Below are 22,797 nucleotides of genomic sequence, written 5' to 3' on the forward strand. Positions count from 1 at the left end.
CACCCCTCCCCTGGAGACTTACTGAGCTGCCAGGAAGATTCAGACAGCTTCAGTTGCAGCCACTTCTTCACAACCCTATGAGCTACAAACATAGAATATGATCTTACAGTCAGTACTTACCTGAGCAGCCCTAATAGTGTTACTGACGTGAAAAATCCCATTGCCTTTAGTTACTCTGTTCATTTTCATTTAAACTTTGCAGACTCTCTACTGCCAGAGAACTAGATTTACTCTCCTTAAAACCAGATGATGCCTGTGGGCTGGTGTTTGGTACCTCTGACATACCATAGAGGAAGCCACAGCCACTTGGGATGTTCTTGGAGCACATATACAATTTAACTCACTCCAGAATGCTATATGAAGGAAGCACTAAAATTACCCACCTATGAGAATAAACAAGTCCACCATGGAAATAGTTCTCTACATTTCCCCCTTCCAAAATGAGATGCAATTAGAAGTGCAAGAGGAAGTTTAGGCAGACAGGGTATAAATAGCCTGAGCCCAGGCAAGATGCTGGGACCAGCTGAAACCTATCTCCTGCAGGAGCATACATACTCTTGAGCACTTCGGATACATCAGTGCTCAGCCTTCCTGTGCTGAACAGTCTCCGAATTCCACAAGGGAAAAGAAGCCCTCTCTGCTCTAGAGTTTCCTGATGACAGCTCTTTTCTTTACTGGCTTAAAGACTGAGAATGCCCTTCCAGCATCCCTCCATCTAACTCCAAAGCGAGTTGAGCACAAATCCAAAGAAGCCATCTCTTTTCGCAAGACCTTCATGAGAATTTTCTCCCTATGGCTTTCCACGTTATTCTGTAAGTCCGTCTGCCTTTAGGATGACTTCGGCAACAAGCATAAGTGGAATATGAAGTGCTAAACTCAACTGTTTATTTTCATTGTCTTTAAGCTATGCAAAACTGTTTTCTCACTTCATTTCCCCTCTTGCTGAGAAGCGGCCTACACAACTTTCCAGACAAGCCAACTAACAAAACAGAGCGCCAACATATCTTAGTGTTTATACACAGTCACATAACAAAATTCAAAATGTCTGAGCAGACTTCACATTAATTGAACATACTTTAGATAGGCTCTTTATACTCCCAAGTTAGAAGGTAGAAAGTAGGGGGAAACACTTTTGAATGACCTCATGACAAGAAAGCAAATTGAAAGCTAGGTCCTGAAACCACAGTCTAACAGCATTCACATGAAGATGGAGTGTTCAAGGGACAAAGCCTGGAGAGAACCAAAGAAAATCAATGTGCCTTCATAGAATCACAGAATGGTTTGGGTTGGAAGGGACCTTCAATGATCATTTAGTCCAACCCTCCTGCCATGGTCAGGGACATCTTTCACTAAGATCAGGTTGCTCAAAGCCCCGTCCAACCTGGCCTTGAACACTTCCAGGGAGGGGGCATCCACAACTTCTCTGAACAACCTGTTCCAGTGTCCCACCACCCTCATCATAAAGAATTTCTTCCTCGTGTCCAATCTAAATCTATCCTCTTTCACTTTAAAACCATTGCCCTTTGTCCTGTCACTACAGACCTCGGTAAAAAGTCTGTCTACATCCTTCTTATAAGCCCCCTTTATATACTGAAAGAATGCAATAAAGTATCCCTGGAGCCTTCTCTTCTCCAAACTAAACAACATCTTCCTTAGGAGATAAGATTCCCAGAGCCTTAAACAGCAAGCAACACTCTTGTAACTTTCATTTTCTGAATCATCTGATGTTTTGACTGGACCAGAAACAAAGAGGACACACACCATGTCTATGGGTGGATGAGCACCGCTCTTAGCGCTGCTACAGAGGGAAAACACATTCAAGGAAGTATCTGTCCCTACTGTCTCCCCAGGGGCTCACCCCACCTTTTGCCCTACACCATTACAATTATTTCCGTAGCAGCAGAGGAAAGCCCATCAGTCAGCAAAACAGCATTAATGACCATAACCCACAGACAAAAAATTGAAACTGAACAAAGGTTTTAAAAGCTTTCTCAAATTGATCACTTGAGTAAAAAGTGAAACACTGGATTATCTCAGCTGTCGTTAATTTATCAAAAGCTGAAAATCCATACATAAGCTCTTGGTATAAACAATGCATAAGTTCAAGATAAAGGACTGAACATCGCTGTTGTGCTTCCAAGAGATAAGAGCGCACTTGGGTTCAGATCAAAATAAAACTCAAACTAAAGCAATTTTGCTATCATCACATTATCTGCTCTCTCCTAAGCTTGAAGTTTGATATATAGAGGATAAAAGTGCTCCTTTTCCCACTCACTCATAAAAAAGGGGAAAAGAAAATGAAAGAGGATGCAAAAATTGTAGAACAGTCTTTTTCAGGCTTACACAATCAGCAGTTCGTGTAGCTCATTAACCTAAGACATCAAAGCCAAAAGCTTGGCAGCATTCACTGAAGGACATTTACATTGGTAATGACGGCTGACACCTAGAACAACAATCTCAACACCCACCAAAACTGGGGGAAAAAACCCAAACCAAAAACTAAAGAAACCCCAAGATATTCCTTGTTTTGAAGGCCAAGTTTAACTTGTATAGGAAGACCTAACAACCTTGTCCCAGATTGTATACAAAGTCTGTTACAAAGAGAACTATGAGAGACCTTGTACTGTAGATGTGTTTGAGAAGTTATTATGTCTTACACCACATGGCTTTGAAACGACAATTTTTATATCAGCTTGGTTTTTCCTCTCTAATGTTTTAAATACCAAGACATTTGAATAGACCTTTTGGAATCAATGTTAAATATACTATGAAAGAAGCTTGAGGAGGCTTGTTTTGTTTTATAAGCAAGAGCTCTGTGAGATGATTATGGTCTGATTATGGAACAATATTGACAAATTTTAAAATGGCCAATGTATTCAGCATCTGTAAGATATTGTGTCTTCAGATTCCATGTCTTTTAAATTGTTTTTACAGGATATAACAAAAATAACAATGTGAACTGCTACAAACCTTATCTTGCTTTTTATCTTCTGATTCATTACTGGATAATCTTGTCTTAAGTTTCACTGAGCCTTCTTTAAAGATATCTCCAAACCCAATACCTCGGATTTTCTTTGGCTGTGCTGGTCCAGATCCAGGTTCACTCCCATTTCCTGGAGAGACCACAGGTGAGGTAGGACCACTGAAAACAGACTCTGAAAGTAAAAACAGAAAGAAAAAGTTGTTTTAATATCTGAAATTATTTGCTCTTCTGTGAAAAAAAAGTGGAATAACACAGCTGTGTGCACTGCTCTTGCTAAACAGCTTTTCTAGGAATATTATTGTAGCTGTAATACCTCACATTTGTTCTAGTTGTGTAATTAACATAAGACCATTTGAAGTGACACCAGTATTGCACTGAATACTCTGGCAACTAAGTCAGTAGATCACCAATACTTCTTGCTATTTCAATTATCACTGAGGCTCCACAGTCTATAAACGTCAATGTTATGTTTTCCATTAGTTTTATGAAACATTGCTTATGCATTCTCTGAAGACGTGTTTTTAGTCCAACATTTAAAAGCTTGTCATTTGCACAGCTATAGCTGCTGAAAGCGATAATCAATAAAGGTCCACAGTGAGTCCTACCATGTTTCTACCACGTCCAATCACAGCCACAGGAAAAAACAGTGTGTTTCAGTGGTAGAGTGATGCTTCTCAAGGCACCAAAGTGAAATTTCCTATTGCTCAAAATGCACTATCAAAAATACCTGAAAAGAGTTTCTTGCAAATTTATTTAAATAGCTTTTTAACCTGATAACCCTTAAAATCTATGTTAAATGAGTTAAACATTCAAATCAGGTATAGTTGTTTGAGATAAATACTTGTTATCTACCAGTGATTAAAGATTCCTTTAATCTTTTCAGGTTTTTTTGGATAAATGGACAACATTTATCCACCCCCAAAAAATGTAGTAGACTTTTTTTTTTATTATTTTTAAGTTACAGTCAAATCTGTTAAAACCTACAGACTAGTATTCACGGGCAAGCTATTTCCACATGCAGAATTCCAGGAGATAGTCATGTGAAAATAGACAGCTTTTATAAACCAAATTAAAAATAGCCTCCACATCTTTTAGCCTGTCAGTTAAGTTCTTCCCAGTGTATGCATCCCTGGGAATTGCAATAAAGATTAAAGCCTCTTCCCTCAGCCATAAATTTAAGGGGTTTTGATAATACCGCAAAGTTACATAGCCTCTTGACTTCAGTTTCTCACCTTTCCTCCACTGAATTACTCTTCACTTAGTTATATCCCTTTTCGATATCTAAAAGGATAGCTAGAAATTTCATTGATGAGAAAAGTCCAGGTTGCACGTTTGAAAGACCATAGCTCAGTGAATGGGGCATTTACAGTTTCCCAGGAGTGATGAAAGAACTAGCAGATACTTAAGATCCTGACCGTGAAAGTACTGAGCATTAAATAAAACCCCTGGGGGTGTGAGGGGCTGAAAATCATAACCTGTTAGTTACTAACAGAAAATACAATTACTTCAAATTACTGTGCAGTTCCACTAATCTCAGTATTCAGGAATTAAGACCAACACATACCCATTTGTAAATTAATCTCACCAGACCCCACTAAACTCAGAGAACTTTACCTCCAAGGAGACAGCCACTGAGATATTTCAGACTGCTCAAGTCAAACAACTCGTTTTACGCTACTGAAATTACTTCCACAATTTACAAAAAACAAAAACAAAACAAACAAACAAAAAAAACCAACAAGACAGACTCTTCTTTCCTATCTCTGAGCAAACCCTTGTTAGAAACAATCAATACTGAACACCTTTGTAAATGAGGGTGCACATTACTACAAGGGGGAGGGGGGGGGAAAATCACTTTTTCCCTTGAACATTACACAGCTAGCTTTAAGCATCGACTAACTCACATTAAGATGTTGTTCCCAAAGAACACTCCCATTCCAGCAGTATCATATCACAAGTCCCAGCCTTCAAACTGTCTATGAAGGCATGAATGCCTCTAAAGTGCAGTTTTAAGGGAACAAAGTAATTGCCTGTAAAGCATGCACCTGCCTGGCACCACTCGGCACTCAACTACTGTTCAGCCACAGACCATCTGCTTCTGCCCGAGCTATACAGTCGTAGCCACAAGGGAATGGCTAAATGGAAATACCGCCTTAAAAACATTTTATTGTTAGATTAAAACATAATAAAGAACCAGGGCCCCCTTCCCAGGATTCATTTTAAATTGAGGGTCTCTATACTGTTTTGATTCAATTCAAGTTTTAATTCTCAACTGACATGGTTAAACGCTTAAGTTTTCCATGTTAGAGAACTCATATCTGTGAGAATAAGACTGAAAAAAAGCTATTAAATGGAAGAATAACTTCATTCCCAATACTAAAAAAAGCTCAACACTGAATATGATAAGATTTCTAGTGATAAAATGCAGAATATACATTTGCAAGATCAAGACCTTGACTGCAATTTTATTAGAAGTGTATTGGGAGCAAGACAGGTATCTTCATACTCAGCATCAATATTTTCTAGAATGAAATTAAATACTTACCATCCTTAGGAAGCTCGAATTCTTTACAATTTTTGTTGTACTACAACCATAATACTCCAAACTATACCTGAGATCTAAAATGACTTTGCTAAGGGTTAACAACAAACAGAATACCACCTGTGTCATCCAGAGTGTCCTGTGTTTCTCCATCATCTGTCAATTCCAATTCTTTCACAAAGTTTGAAGGAAACAACCCTGCTTTGCCATTCAGTGTTCCACTCCACCAGCCTTCTTCTACCTGTATAGAAATATTTTGCACATTACCAATAAAGCAGAAGGAAATTCCTATCAATTCCATCCATACTTCATTTACAAAACTCTACAAACAACTTTGGGAAAGTTCAAATGACTGTGATTTCTCTTTAAAGAAACCTACCAAAGATGTAGAAACAGTAGGCAAAAAGAAAAGCAAGAAAATAATTTACTGTCACTTCTATCACTATAGCAATGATCCTGAAACATGAGACTAGCCCCATGCCAATTAATCCAGAAAAGCAGCAAAATATTCATCAGCTTTCTAAAGGTAAGACAGAATAATAGGCATTACACATGTAACAGAAGAAGAAAATCACAGAATGGTTTGGGTTGGAAGGGACCTTTAAAGGTCATCTAGTCCAACCCCCCTGCTGTGGGCAGGGAAAAATATTAAAACTGTTTATGAAATAAAGATGCAACTTTTAGCCTGGCTTTCTAAGGAAATTTTTATATATTCTTGCTGTCCATCTGTCTTTTCCTCTGTCTTGTCCAGTTTCCAGCAGTCCTATTCACACTGGCCTCGTATCCATTGAACAGCTTCAGACAATTCTGATCAAAAGACACAAGTTTCAAAGATACAATTTCTACAGATAATGTTGGGTAGAACAGAGAAAAGTCCTTAAGGACATCACAGAGTAATGGAAAACTAAGCTGTCCATTCCTTCTAGCAGGAGGCAACCGGCTGAACAGCATATGCCTAGCTTTAGAGGTGTCAGAAGGTACGGATACGTTCCCCATCAGAGCTGGCCAGCCAACAACGGTAGCCAAGACACACAAGGATTTTGTGGTGGCACACAGAGCAGTCCTAAGGATAGAAGTCTGTTGGATGCCAAATTTTGTTGGCTTTGCTATTCACAAAACAACTCATTTTTGCACTGGAAATAAACCTGTTCAAGAATTAGGAAGCATAATGACTCTAACGCTCAGTTATGTGCTTGGATTCCTGGTGTGTCATTTACACTGCAATACTCCAAAATTTAATGGAATGTTTGTCAGGAATTCCTCACAGTCCAAAGCAGAACAAGCAAAAGCTGGGCATGCATCGGTGAAGGTGTAAAACAATGCCAGAAGACTGAGTAAGAATTGTGCTCTTCAAATTTATGAACAGTTTTCAAAATGTCTTAAATAAATCAAATGTATTTGCCTAATGAGTACTACTTAAAAATGGTAATTAAGATAAATTTTCATAATGTTTCATTTCAACTGCTCTGTTTTGGGGTTGGAAAGCTGTTTTTAGATAAGAAAGAAAAGCAACAGGGAAAAACAAAACAACAACAGTTGTTTACATTATCTTTTTTTAGCCTTCTTTTGTAGGTTCACTACGCCTGACACACAGGCATAGTTTTTAAACGCTAGCCTACCTCCAGGCAACCAGAATGCATGCAAAACCTGGCAGCTACAGAGACAGACAGGCAATGAAGAGAGCATTGTTATTTTTAAAGACATCCTGGTGCTCAAATATAGCTTTGCTGTGGATGGTTCAAATTCAGAGTCTGGTCCTCTGAAACAAATTTTAAGCATAGATCCCTCACAAGTGCTGACCAGGCTCCAGCGGCTCGTGCTTTACAAAATACATTACAGAAAACTAAAATTCAAATGCCTTGACTCACCCATACTACACCCAGGAGCCATGAGAAAGGGACTTTTAATGCTTACGATACGGAAAGCGACTCAACCATCTATTTATTCTTCTGCCAAGAAATATGGTCAGCAAAGCACTTTACAGACTTGCAAGGCAAAGCGATGCCAGTTCAGAGACAGACAGGAATAAAAGAAATTTCTTGAGTGTACTTGCTTCAGCCTCCTCACCACACTGTCTTTAAAAAACCTGACTATATACAAGCTGTATTACCAGAAAAGGTATCTTTAATCGATATTAAAAAACAGGTTAAAGAAGTTCTACACGCTTTGGTGAAGAGCATCTGCGCATCTCTGGGCACTAGCAACACAGATGACAATTTCACAACTCTTATCTTCCATTTCAAAATCTTACCACGTGATACAATTTCCACAAGAGGGAGTTACAGGTCTGGTATGCATATCGGTACTTTTTTTGAGTGTGAATTCCATCAACTTATTTCTATAAGATGATGAAATCTCAGACTTCTAAACAAAGGGGGGGAGGGGGAAGGCTGAAACAAGCAGTTTTGCCAATCTGAGTTTTTTTTTTTTAAATAAAAACTCCACTAATTGAGTTATATGAATTTCAATTATGCTTGACAACACAGCATGCAAATACTACAAATGTAATACTACAAAAATAACTCTATTTAGTGCCGCATCTGACAAGAAGATATGAAGGAGAAACAAAAGTTTTACAGCAATGATACAGTTATTTGTCGTGTTTTGCATGCAAAACTCACATGTTCTGTAAACAAAAAACCCTGTGGATTCAGCCAGCACATAGCACAAGGGCCTTCTTCCCTAAAAGCTACTTCTGATCCTTGTAGCCTGCTCTCTTCAATATTAGCCATTTAATTTCTGAACCCATCTGCCTCCACCTTTGATTTCATGATCAGTAGTGTCAGTTGTAACTACTCAATTTATGAAAACAATTGCAAGGGCTAAATACTGAATTATTCTCAGGTAACTGGCAGAACTGATCCCCTTGTGGAGCTGATTTTACCTTATTTTCCCCATGAAAAAAAGTGACCAAATGATCTTCCATTGAACTAACAGTTACAAGTTATCTGCATATATATAAATAGCATCTTTTAGATATAAATGGAAGCAAAGATCGCCTCACAGTAGTGAAGACAAATTACCTAAGACAAGTTATCCCAGCATATTGCACAACCAATGGATGGTATTTTCTACCATTCTTCACATTTCTGGTCCATCAGTACAGTTTTGTGAAGCAGACCTAGCCTACACCCGTCAGGTCTATTCTAGACCATCATGAAAACAATGTGCAAAGAGCTCTGTGCTAGTAGTTAGCTGCAATATTTTTCTACGTGGTAGCATTTGCCTAAAAATTTGATTAACAGTTTTTCTCAGAAGTAGCAAAGGCTGGGTACTACAAATATGTATTTTCAAATCACTAGGAAAGGAAGAAGCATGGGGACTGACCAAAAAAAGTTAAAAGAATAAAATAAAATCCCTGTCTCCTTAAGAAACCAGATAAGGAAATGCTTTGATCTTTTTATTCTGTTTGGCTATTTGGTCATCTCTGATAGATCACACTGAACACCCCTCCCAAAATAATTCCAGATGTTGACATGTGCGACCCAAAACGGCAGCTTCTGCAATAGTTTACTGCACATGCTCTCTCTTGTAAATGCTCACGCACGACCATTCGAAGTCATGACTGCTGTGTAGAGGCACTATCCACAGATTAAGCCGGTGAGGTTATCCAGGAGCACTCCTTTACAAAACATCCACACACAATGGTATTTATGAAACTGTGATTTCAGTGAGCAGGTTTTACAAGCCACTTGCTCTGTTTATTCAAAGATAAATTCTAGAAGTCACTAGTGCAAATGCATCTAAAAGCATAACTTTTTCCTTGCTAGCAGAACAGAAAAGTCCTTCCTGGCAACTGTCTGGATCCTGGATAGTTAGCACTCTCTTCAAAAGAGGTCATGCATCTGAAAAAACACAGTCTCAAAGCTACTTAAAAAGCACCACCAGACACGTGGCTAGAAAGAAAGATTCGATCTTCTTCCTCCAGCTCTCAGGGAGGTAGTAAGAAGAGATGGCACCTGTGAAGGTCAGAGCATGCCGTGCAGAAGTTTTCCACCTAGTTCTGAAAAGGTTCCTTCCATGATCGCTCTGATCTTTTCCACAAGTTCCCCAACAGATTCAGCTCTTTTAAGAGACACTCCTCCCACATATTCAAGCCTCCCACAACACAAGTTGCTATTGAACGGAACAGATATCAAGGAAGCACGTAGGTAGGAAAAGAAAAGAAACCCCTACCCCTAAAGCCCCTCTGAGATACATGGGCCATTGCCATCAAGTTCTGAACATCAAGACAGATCTTTACATTTCCTACCCAGGGGAAAATGAAGGCAATAGAAACAACAGCATGTTGCTGAGTGCATTTTAATGTTCCGTATTTTTCTGCAAGTGAGTTGAAGTATGTTATACTACAAGTACAGGTTTTTGTACTGAATACTGTTACCATTAGTTCAAAGCTTTTAATGACTTCACAAGAAAGGACAAAACTGGAAAATCAGGTCAAATAACATTTTTCACCTAAATCAAGTTAGGGTATGTCAGCTTAAGGGAAACTGGTCAAACAGTTTTAGCATAAGCATCCTAAAAGTGAGGATCACATAGACAGGGCCAAAGAACAGGAAAAGACTTTCGAAAAAGGAGTCAGTTTAACAGATCACAATTTATTGCTGCAATGATCAAATACTTCCCCTAAACATCTAGTGTTCATTGATTTAGGATTAGATCCTGAGAGAAAGAAATCCTAAACTATTAGCTTCAGCTTCAAAAACACTACTTCCCATGCTATTTTTCCAACATCCTTGTAATTCAAGTAATCAACCAAAAAAACAATTTCACTTTTGGCCACGTAAAGAGACGATTGGCTCTCTAAAACAGCTTACCTCTTCATTGATGTCAATCACATCCCCCAGCCTGAGTTCCAGCTCATCCTCGTTCTGCGGGATGTATTCGAAGAGCACTTTGCACTGACGTTTCTTGGACCCTGATTCAAGGGAAATGGCAAAAGTAAGAACGCTTGCAAAGGAAAACTAGTTTTTCCTACACTCAAGGAAAGGATGCTCCTGAGGATCAAATCTGACCAGAACACCCATAAGCCATCCCAAAAAGTAATGTAGCTTTTGCTGCTGGTTTTCCGGTTTGCGTGTGTCACTTTAGGCTAGCAAGCTGTATCTTAGACAGAGCTTGAAAGCCATCAAGCTTCACAGACTGCCAATTACAAACAAACACACACTACCCTGCCAATTACCAACATGCTATAAAAAACATGTTGACACAAGCAAGTCAGATAAATCCCCAGTACAATGATTTTCAAGCTATTTCCTGACCGAAATCTGCAAGAATGACAACCGCTGCCAGTGGCAGTGTTAGCACTTGCTTGGAAGAAAATGTGCAAGTTTGAGCCTCCAGTCTTTAAGCAATCCTGAAAGAAATAACAAATGTTTTGTTCTGCACAACACTGAACTGCCGATAGCCTTTCTGCCCTCTAACAAAGACCTTGCTAACTACAGGTCTGAGGTAATGCTAACATTTGCTCGGCTCATATTTCAAAATCCAAACTCATTTTTGTCTGTGCAAAATGCAAAAAACCCTCTCTTTTCTCAGCGCCAGTAAGGAGTCGAGAAATGCAACCTAAGCTTCAATTAGCAGTGTTTGACAAAGGCAAAATCAAAATAAAGTGCAGTCTTTAGATGTTTGCCACATATCATTAACTCTTTACAGGCATTAAAAAGACAAAATGACATCCTGAGAGGGGAGAGCATTGAAGTGGCTTCCAACAACCCCTCCAGCCAGAGCAGCGTGAACCTACATTGCCCAATTCCACTGCACATACCCTGGAGTGATGCTGCTACTGAACCCGGAGAGTTTAGGCTTTTCTCCTTCAAACAGGAGGCCATGCCTTCAGACCTTTTCCACAACAGAACAGCCGGCATGCTTTTGAAGGCAATTGTCATCCTGAGCTATGACCCACACATGCTCCCTTATCCTTCTCAAAAACAGTTTAAGTGAAAATATGAATCAAAAGCTTGAAGTGGCAAAGCTTAATCTTGTAGGAGCTGTATAATTCCCATACTCTCTCTTATACTTTGCAGTCCTTCCATACTCAAGCTTCAGCAATTAAGATTAGCTGGGTAAAAACATTTCAAAACACAGATACTGCCTCTAAGATTGATCCTTGTCTTACTATAGCAGTGTTGAAAGCCCAAAGTCAGACATTTAAAAGACCGCCACACCCAGCGTCCTCAGTACAAAACACACCAGGCATCTGAGTAATATTCAGCATCTAAAATTTCTCAGAAAGGGCTCACCAAATCAAGAATTTTCTACAGGCTGGTATATGGTCTGTGCTCTAAAGAGCTTAAAAGGGGCAGGAAACAAATAAACCAAAAGTATGAAGCTCTATGGGTTATTTCTAATAACACATAATTGCCCACATAATACACCTTTCTTTTAAGTCCACTGAAACTCATACATCAGCCAAGAGGGATTGTTAGGTTAACAATAATTTTAATAAACGGTTCACTGGCCTTCACTACCTCCTACAGCGCTTTCAGAGCTCCTCCTTTGTATGAGATTAACTGATACCAAAAAAAGGCAAATTAAAAAGTCACAGCCATTTGGTATAAATCTGATCTGAGCATTCCTTTTCATATTGTAATTCTATCTAAATGGGGAAGAGGGGGAGAAAAACCCACAGATGCATTTCACATCCAGACCTCTCTCTCACCTGAGGTCTGTTTTCAGTGATACCCAGTTTAGGAAGTACTGCCTTTCAGTTTTGAAAAATCCCTAGATTAACCTAGGAAGCTAACCAAATGGCTCAGAAAACACCAGTCCAGCTTCATGAGGTGCTGCAGGACTGCTAGGCTGGCAGCCCTCAGGCAATTCTGTCCATTTCCAAAACAACTTGTCTGGCTTCAGGTTTTGTTTTGTACTAGGTAAACCAAATTTAGCCCTTTGTTGCCGTAATTTAGCACACCTTCTGTATTTTCCTTTTCCTGAATAAAGGCAGCCATCTAACTGATAGGAATACTGCCTGCAGCTTACTACTCACCTGATACAAAATGCCCGAATTCAGCGAGAGCTGCTCATGAGAAAAACACAAGGGACTTCCCAGGCAAAGACAACCTTACTGCACACTAGAAACTTGCTATTAAAGAAGCTTAACTTTGTTTTTAACATTGTAAGCCTCATTTTACCAGGTTAGGAACCAGAATCGGAAAGACGACTAAGCACTGGAAACCCTTTGAAGGGAGTGAGCAATTGCCCAGGCACAGAGCAAACAGGATCTGCAAGAGCTGTTTAAACAGTCTTCCAGGAAAGAGGGAACAGCACGTAAAATGGAAACGCAGAGATTATCGTTGCGCCAGGTAAACAGTTGCGTGCTTAAAGGAAGGTGCTTGAACACCATTTTCCTCTAGGAGGATGAGACTAGCCAGAGCACCGCAGAGTGACACCAAGTTGTACCTGCTGCTCTGGTGTCGTGGTCTAACCCCAGTCAGCAACTGAGCACCACACAGCCGCTCGCTCACCCTCCCCCCCCCCGCCAGGGGGGTGGGGGAGAGAATCGGAAGGGTAAAAGTGAGAAAACTTGTAGGTTGAGATAAGAACAGTTTAATAATTGAAATAATAATCATCATCATAAATTGTAACGGGGGGGGACGACATGGACGACATCAAGGTGGGGAGGAGGGAGAATGGGACAGGACAGCAAAAAAACCAACCCACAAGTGATGCAATCGCTCACCACCCACTGACCGATGCCCAGCCAGTCCCCAAGCAGTGGTCGCTGCCCCCTGGCCAACTCCCCCCAGCTTATATACTGAGCATGATGTCACATAGTGTGGAATATCCTTCTGGCCAGTTTGGGTCAGCTGTCCTGGCCATGGTCCCTCCCAGCTTCCTGCGCACCTCCTCACTGGCAGAGCACAGGAAGCTGAAAAGTCCTTGATTTAGTATAAGCACTGCTTAGCACAACTAAAACATCAGTGTGTTATCACATTATTCTTATGCTAAATCCAAAACACGCACTGTACCAGCCACTAGGAAGAAAATTAACTCTATCCCAGCCAAAACCAGGACACCTGGCCACGGCCACACAGCCACCAGCACGAGGACAAGACATGCTGAATATGGGATCGTTCCAGGGTTAGGGAGACCAGAATGAATAGCTAACACCTGAACTGGCATCAGATCGTGTTCACAGAATCACACAATCCTAGAATATCTCGAGTTAGAAGGACCCACAAGGATCATGTTGATTCCCTTTCAGAGCCTGGTTGCATTAATCTAGGAACAGCATTAGTCTTTCAGGCTACATTTTCAAAAGCCTGCTGATGCAAACATCTAACAGGCACATACGCGCTGTTGCCAATATGCATATACAGATCAGATTCATTAAGAAGTAATTTTGAAGGTAACATCCTTAGTTGCCTAGAAGAAAGTTTCAACAAAGTTGTAAATCTAGTGGTCCCATTTCAGGGCTTTAAAAGACGACTAGTGCCTCTTCTCCTTTTATGGGCAAAAACTCAAAGCATAAACATACCAGAAACAGTAAGTTCTGAATTCTTTCTTTTAAAAAGCAAGCTTAAATCATAAATGCCTGCAATCTCTTATAAGAGAGAGGAAGCCAGAGTAATTTAAAGCAGTGTCTGTTGTAAGACTGAGGTGTCCAAATCCAAATCACATAGCAATTTTCTGGATGCAGGGAATGCCATTTTCTACTCTACGTTTCAGTCATCTTGATTTAAATACTGGCATTAAAACATAGGAACCACAGATACCAAGGCACCAAGTCTGTACTCATGAGCATCCTGGGGGATGCAGTTACAACCAAAGGAAGACCACCAGTTTTTCTTAGACACCACTAACTCCACCTTATTTCACACTAGAAGCGAGCCTACCAAACAAGAAGAACCTGAACTACAGAGTGCTTCCTTGTCACAAAGCCTTGAATTTGTAGCAAAACTTTTGTTTAGAAGAAATGACCACAGGAAGACTTTTGATTATCATGAACAGGCCTGCAGCTCTCATTCAGGTACCTGACAATACAAGCAGAGCTTACATAGTTACAGAGTAACTCTGGAATCTGGATGGGGTCTAAATCCTGTTCTCAGGAAAATTCATCCCTATTGCTGCTGTTAAGAACTACATACAAGCTTTCTGCCCACGCATTCAGGAGCAGAATTTGGCTTAGAATCGAAGTTTTTCCTCCTGTGTCTCTAGTTTTCCGCATAACCTTAAAACTAAGTCAGACATTAAATAATTCATATTTATTAAAAAAATGCACATCAGCAGCTTACACAATTGAAGGAATGGAAAGACTACATACTCTTCTTGAAGCTTTTGGATGGGGGATGAGGCTGAAATCCTCCTGCCGGAAGCCCATAGCTGCTCATACGCTGCACAAGGCTGGCTACATTGCCAGATTTCTCCCTCCTGACTGGTACGGCATCATCCTTGGGCTCTACATCCTTCTTAACTTCCTGAAACAAGAGATTTAAAAGACTGAGAGGCCATTTAAATTACCCAAGAGGTCAGTGTTTTTAGACAGGCACTCCATAGACTAACAGATTTCAGGTACTTACCATTTGGTGTGTAATGATGTATTATACTCAAAAATCATGGCATCCTGCACCTAAACCTACTAAAGGCCTTAATAAACTTGACCCTTCCATACAATCATGTTAGTAAACAGGTAAGCTGATGTGCTGAGAAAATTCAGAAACAGGGGCAGTATTTTAGCCATCTGCTCTAACCCTAAGAAAAGTAGCTTTGAGCCCAGAAGCCCCATATTACAACTCTTAATTCACAGCTCATATTTCAAAACATTTTTAAAAATATAAATATTACTTCAATGACAGACCTATAGGGTAGGGCACTAAATAAAATATTTTTAGTATACAAAACTGTATTAGGTGATCATCTCTGCCTCAGAAAGCTCAAAGGTTGTTTACAGACAAGATGCAATCATACTGCTGAGAGACACAAGTGGAAAAGAAAGAGAGATACAAGAAATACAGTGGGAGGAAGTGAGGGGAAAGGTGTAGGAGGAAAGTAACAGACATCGTTTTTCTGATAATTGTCTCCCACCTTCCTATCTTTCTAAATTAAGGTGTTAGCACTGGAATTGAATGTGTCAATCAAGACTAAGAAGCCTATAAATAAGAAAGCATCAGTTCTTGACAGAAAAGGCCATGCACGCAGCAGTTACTCTCCTGCATCAGCTCATTAAATGATATTCCACCGGAGAACAGATACTCTGAAAGAAGGAAATCATCGCTTTGCACAAGAAGAAACACATTAAGTCAGATCAACGGCTCATCTAGTGCAGAACACAGCTCCCAGCAGCCGCAATCCCAGACACTCTTTAGAGAGCTAGCCTGCAACGCAGATCCTCCCACATTCCCAGAGCACCCATAAGGGTTTCATTAGGGAGATACATCCCCTCCTCTCTCCCTTTCATGTCTGCAGATGAAGCTGTCTAATCCCCGTCTGCCTCCACAGCTTCCTTGGGGATAGACACCAGATATTCGCTCTCTGCTACGTAAAGAAGCTCCTCTCTCCCATCTGCTTTAAGCTGACACCTTACTAGTGCCAGTGTGCGCTCCCCACCACTGCATTTAGTTTATCACTACCTCCACAGCTGTGTAAACCTTGATCATATCCCCTCCTTGGCTTTAACCTCTCAACTGAAGAGTCCCACCCTTGCCAGCCCCCATCTCACCAGGCAGCTGCTCCATCCCCTTAAACATCTAGCCGCCTGTCCCCATCCTGGTCTCAATAGATCTGATGACACCTGGCATCCTGACGGTGTCTTGGGCTGTCGCTGCACACAGAGCTGAGGATTTCTGAAAACTGAAAGCCGCGCTACCAGATATTCATGAGCTCATACTCAACTCTCAACTGGCAGTTCCATGTAGGCGTGGTATGGATTACCTATTCTTATACACATTACTTGGTATTTACCTACCTTCAAGCTCACCTGCCACCCCTTTTTGCCTGCTCAGCTCCTTGCCAACAGCATGGCATTGGACTACATAAGAGTTTAATAGCACTCACAGAATGGGAGCGTCTGCTGTTAAATCCCCTCTCCAGATGACCGCAGATGCTGAACAAAGCCAGTACCACAACCAGGTCTTGGGGGATCCCATCGCTGACCCTCCTCTATCCTGACAAGTCACTGACAAGTCCTTTGCTTCTTATTCTTTAAGCAACTTCCAATCCATAAAAGAATTTTTCCTTCAGTCTCAGAGCAACTTCATTCCTTCAATAACTTGATGAAAAACTTTATGATAAAGACTTTCTGAAAACCCAAGTGTGTTACATCCACTAAATCTCATGTGCCTGTGTGCTTAGCAAGACCCTCAAAGCCCGTCAGCTTTCCCACCACCACAGCATTACAATGTCTTGAGAAAAGCAAAACACCCATAAGTACTTTGCAGCTTTTCGTGATCCACTTCAGAACAATTCTTGCATCCATCAACAGTAGCCACTGGTTAACAACTCCACTAGTTATTTCAGCAATAAAATATTTAATAATATTGAAAACAATATTGGCTATATATATACACACACACACTCTCGTATTAATGTCATGTGAACTCTTAAACATGAGCTTTAAGACAACAAAACCCATGCATTGATGAAATGCCAAAAAATGAGAAGCATACTCAACAGGACCTCTCCGGTGCTTTCTGGAACATTAAAACCCAGGCTACTTACTGCAGCTGTCCAGCTGGAAAACAGCAGGTCTGGAAAGCTACTGATGCTTTCAAACAAACTACAAACCTCAAGTCAAACAGTCCAAAGCACCTTCCTATTTCCCGAAAGAGCAGAGCAAGTCGAATAAGCCAGACTACAGACAGCACAATTTACGTTCCCACTTCATCTACATTACATAAAGAGGCTTTTCAGAAAACAGGTGAGTAGTTACTGCTGTTACTCTCCATCCGCAGACACTTCTGCCCTGGAGATCTTAGTTCTGCCGAGATCCCATCTTCCAAGTCAAAAAAAAAAGCTCCAGAATAGCACAGCATCATGTCTACCTCCCATTTGAGTAGACATCCCACATTTCAAAGACTTTGTAATTCTCAGTCTTACAGATGTTTTTTGGCCAGTTACTTGCAAGTCTGCTAAACCATGAGGAATTAAATTTGGCTACAGCTGAAAAGTTTGCCACCTGCAAAACACCCTTTTAGCTGCCTTGCTGACAAGGCCATTGTGCTCAACTGAAAAACATATTGGCACTTGAAAACTTGCCTAGCATGGATATGTCCCTGGATCTTTAAAATTATAATCTTTTGCTATGCAACTTACACAGCCTCCAAAAGCTTCCACCTGCTCCAGGAACTAATGCATCCCCAGTTAACCGGTTTCTCAATTGCAACGTGCTCTGGTGAAGAGTCAGCTCCAGGCTCCTTCCCCAGGTTTGCACTTCGCACAAGACTTCAGAAGTGGCTGCTGCAATAATTTTGTGAAAAGCAGAGATGCAAAAGAGAAGTCGGAAAGACATACACAGGCAGCCTGGTCAAAAACATGACCTACTTCTAACAAATTTAAAAAAAAAAAAAGGAAAAAAACCCACAAACCACTTCCAAATGCTAGAACAGGCTGTACGGTAAGCATCACCTTTGTCAGTAACTTCTAGTACAATATTGTGGTTTAACCCCAGCTGGCAACTAATCCCCACACAGCCGCCTACTCACTCCCCCCCAGTGGGATGGGGAGAGAATCAGAAGAACAAGAGTGAGAAAACTCGTGGGCTGAGATAAAGACAGTTTAATAGAGAAAGCAAAAGCTGCGCACGCAAGCAAAGCAAAACAAGTAATTCATTCACTGCATCCCATGGGCAGGCAGGTGTTCAGCCATCTCCCGGAAACCAGGGCTCCTTCACACGTAACGGTGACTTGGGAAGACAAACGCCATCACTCCGAACGTGGCCCCCCCTTCCTTCTCCTGCCCCCAGATTTGCATGATGAGCATGACGTCACATGGTGTGAAATATCCCTTTGGTCAGTTGGGGTCAGCTGTCCCAGCTGTGTCCCCTCCCCACTTCTTGTGCACCCCCAGCCTACTCGCTGGTGGCGTGGGGTGAGAAGCAGAAAAGGCCTTGACTCTGTGTCAGCACTGCTCAGCAGTAACTAAAACACCCCTGTGTTATCAACACTGTTTCCAGCACAAATCCAAAACACAGCCCCATACTAGCTACTATGAAGAAAATTAACTCTATCCCAGCCAAAACCAGCACATACAGAAAACATACTTTTAAGTCCAGCAGTAGTATCAAAGGCGGAAAAGTAATTGATAGGTTACAAACAACAGGAAATTATTTGAGACAGAAGCAGTGGCCACAACAAAAGACCAAAGAAAGACCCAAAGATGAAAGGAGGAATGCTTGAGCAACTTTCTTGCCTGGCTTGAGTCAGTAATTGAAGTGGTGACAGGTAGGAAATACTCAAAGTCTAACACAAGACTAGCAATGGCAAATATAACAGAAAATAGTGGAATTAGAATTATTTTAGATCTTATCTTTTAATCCGTGAGCAACAGTTATATGAAGAAAATCTTGCAAACAGACTCAAAGGCTGAAGATTTATTTAAGAATTTCATTAGCAGAAACCAGAAAGAATGATTGGGTACTGGGAGAGACTGGTACCATCAGACCTTCCTAACACAGCTAAGATATGAAGGTTGAATACTTCAATACACAGTTAAAAGAAACCTTCCTAATCTAAGATATATAAAAGGAAAGAGGATGCAAGGAAAAAAAATCAAGATGCCTATGTGAAAAGAGCAGGAGCAGAGACCTGCAAATAATCAGAAACAATTTGCAGTAAATAGACATGGGTAAAGAACCGATGCCAGCCACGCTTGAAAGAGTGGATGGTGACATTTTACTTCACGTATCTGAAAGCACACTGTGACCGTGACGTCAAGTGAAGCTGCTTTGCAACAAGGGGAAGAAAAATAACCTCTCGAGACTCTACCGCTACAGCAACCAGTGATAAATCTAGTTTTGACAAAGAACTGCAGAAGAAGGGGTCAGTAAGCACTGCATGGATAAGCCAACAACTGCTTTCTCCATATTTAACCTACTAACCTTTAGAACATCCTTGTAAAGTAAGGACTTTTTTTTTTCTTCTTGTTAAAGATGAACTGCAGCGTTAATTATCCTTCCTTAGGGCATTAAAAACCACATTAAATCCAAACTAAGTTAAAGCAAATTCAGGAATCCCTGGCCTCCACACCCACAGGCGTCCACTATACCACAAACCTATATTTCACATCAGTCCTCTAACAGTAGGAAACTGCTCTAAGATTCATTTTCAAAAGCACACGTCAGGATCCTCTGACGTATGTACCCATCACCACTGCCAGCAATCTCACCCTGAGCATCATCATTATGACTCTCTGACATTTTGCATGTTAAGATTTTACAAAGGAAGGAATTTCTAAACAAGACACATATCAGTTTGGATCTCTGAAAACCAACACTAATTGATGCAAACTTTAATACATGCCCCATTAATAACATTCATAAGAGTCTGCAATTAACATTAAACATTAATAAGAGTCTACAATTTTTACATCTCTGCCCAAACAGCTGGCCTGAATTTCAGTGGTTGGAAAACGACACTGCCCACAGATCTCATCTCCAAAGTACCACTATAACCAACCTGAACACACCTAAGACTCCTATTCATTGGCTTCACAACAAGTAAGGCATTTTTCTTTGTTTTTGTTGTTTGTTAAGTCAGCCTCATATATCCAAACTACCAGACAGAGTCTGTGCTGTGACAATACCAACAAAAAAAACTCCAGGACACTTCAGCTTGTTTTGAGATGAGGCCACCACCAGCTGCCGGCCAGCAAAAACGAAATGAAGATCTGACACTAACCGCAGCTGGAAATTTTAGTATTTTTATTATGCCAGTCTACTGCAGTTCAAGGCTTGTCAGTGTTTCCATTAGCAACACAGATTTTATGCATTTGTGACTTGGCAGTAGAAGGTCAGTAAAGACTGTCTCTTGGCATAAAACACGCTCAACTGGGAAGTAACCACGCAGTCCTTCTGTTACAGACTACAGCACTAGTCATAAAGGTTTGAAGTTTTCATAAGCTCCACTAAATGCATACTTCACAACACTTACAAAATTTGCCAAAATCACTACAGGCTGATATGCAAAGATGCGTATAAATCTAACTCAATGGCAAAAAAGATTGGAGTGATCTTAAGGGGCTATTGTTAAACTGTGACAGGTGCAATTAAAACAATTTGTCAGGGAAATGTATATATTTATATATATTAAAATCTCAAAATCATTTAGGTACAGCAACATGTGAAACAACAATTATTCTTCTTTATACACAGACAAAAATCTAACACATCTAAACTCATCTATAGCCTCATGATGCCTATTAAAATAAACAAATAAGCAGGCGGTCCTGACCTACTTTTTAAGCGAGCAAGCAAGCAACCTTCCCACCATCAGCCGCGTGCCCATGCATCACTCCAGCGGGGACAGCAGGATCCTCCCCACTTCCCTCGCCAGAAGCGAAGAGCACTAAAATCAGCAGGGCACTGGAGATAGAGAAAGCAGGTCAGATCATCTGAAAGGACATGAGCAATAGACGGTTATAAATATGAAGTCTATTCCTGAATTACAGTGCACAGAGAAGTTCATTATCCAGCAAACCTAAATCCTTAGCTAGATTCTTCAAGCATAAATATTAAGACTTTAGCTGCCCATCTCCTTCTATACATGTCATTATACCAAGAACAATCATCTTTAGACTTTTTACATTATTTCCACTGTAAACTACAAAACATCAGCTTGTACAAAAGCAACGCGCATTTCTGTTATTGGTGAGTACATTTTAAAGCAAGATCTCACAGAGCAGTAAATGGTCTCAATCTCTAAAGAGGCTGAGATGAAGAATACACAAAGATAAACATCTGAGCCTCCACATACGATTCTCATCCCTTTTCCCCTTTTTTCATCCCTTTCCTTCCCCATCAGAAGAGCAATAAAGAACCCATGGACTCGTAAATTAAGTTTATGATTCATATTTTACTGGGCAGAAAATAAGGAAGTCAGAATTGAACCTATCACTTATTTTAAGGGAAAGGGAGGAATTGGAAGCTTGTCGTAAGTCTAGAGGCAATAGTTTTGTTTACACAAGTTTGTCTCTTCCCCTCACAGCCTGCAAAACCCTGTCACTGAAGAATCCCAGAATCGTTTGGGTTGGAAGAGACCTTAAAAGATCATCTAGTTCCAACCTCCCTGCCATGGGCAGGGACATCTTCCACTAGACCAGGTTGCTCAAAGCCCCATCTAACCTGGCCTTGAACACTTCCAGGGATGGGGCATCCACAACTTCTCTAGGCAACCTGTGCCAGTGCTTCACCACCCTCATAGTGAAGAATTCCTTCCTGATATCTAATCTAGATCTACCTTCTTTCAGTTTAAAGCCATCAGCCCTTGTCCTGTTGCTAAAGGCCCTGGTAAAAAGTCCCTCTCCAGCTTTCCTGTAGGCCCCCTTCAGGTACTGAAAGGCTGCTGTAAGGTCCCCCCAGAGCCTTCTCTTCTCCAGGCTGAACAGCCCCAACTCTCTCAGCCTTTCTTCACAGGAGAGGTGTTCCAGCCCTCTGATCGTCTTCGTGGCCCTCCTCTGGACTCGCTCCAACAGGTCCATGTCCTTCTTATTTTGGGGGCCCCAGAGCTGGACGCAGTACTCCAGGTGGGGTCTCACCAGAGCAGAGCAGAGTAGAGGGGCAGAATCGCCTCCCTCGACCTGCTGGTCACGCTTCTTTGGATGCGGCCCGGGATACGGTTGGCTTTCTGGGCTGTGAGTGCACATTGCTGGCTCATGTTGAGCTTCTCATCCACCAGTACCCCCAAGTCCTTCTCCTGTGTAACTACATAAATACATATAAAAATCTGTACAGCTGCATACAGACGAGATATTGTCAGCCATAATCTGTTTAAGTGCAATGAAACACCGTGGTCCCTGGAACACAAAAATCTTCACAAAGCTAATTATTTAAGCATCCATTACCTCTCGCATTTACAGTCTTAGTTACAGCAGCAGACAGGCAGGCAAAGGGCAGCTTTAACAGCTCCAGTCTCTTAAATCTAAGATATCCCACATCCTTGCATTTTGCCAGTGCCTCCTCCTTGAACAGAAAACATGTTTTCTCATCCTTAATGCAGGTGCCCACAGAGGCAAAATATTTAATAAAGGCAAAGAAAGATTAATAATTTGCAGCTTTTCCTATCTGCCCCATTCCTTTGCCACACTTGCCATGAACTAAAAGGGACAGATCAAGACAATT

The 22,797-nt window shown here is 41.0% G+C and overlaps 1 protein-coding gene across 1 annotated transcript in view; it reads right to left on the bottom strand.

The window, feature by feature from the left end:
• Positions 1–22,797, bottom strand: part of CD2AP (CD2-associated protein) — a 65,438-nt gene that overhangs the window by 27,451 nt on the left and 15,190 nt on the right. Inside the window, exons 4-7 of the mRNA XM_009319736.1 lie at positions 14,791–14,944; positions 10,343–10,443; positions 5,646–5,766; positions 2,971–3,155 (exon numbers count right to left, since the gene is read on the bottom strand). Coding sequence (XP_009318011.1) covers positions 2,971–3,155; positions 5,646–5,766; positions 10,343–10,443; positions 14,791–14,944 — 561 coding nt within the window. The remainder of the gene's footprint in view (positions 1–2,970; positions 3,156–5,645; positions 5,767–10,342; positions 10,444–14,790; positions 14,945–22,797) is intronic.

Source organism: Pygoscelis adeliae, unplaced genomic scaffold (assembly GCF_000699105.1).
Source record: "Pygoscelis adeliae isolate BGI_AS28 unplaced genomic scaffold, ASM69910v1 Scaffold121, whole genome shotgun sequence".
Classification (NCBI taxonomy): domain Eukaryota; kingdom Metazoa; phylum Chordata; class Aves; order Sphenisciformes; family Spheniscidae; genus Pygoscelis; species Pygoscelis adeliae.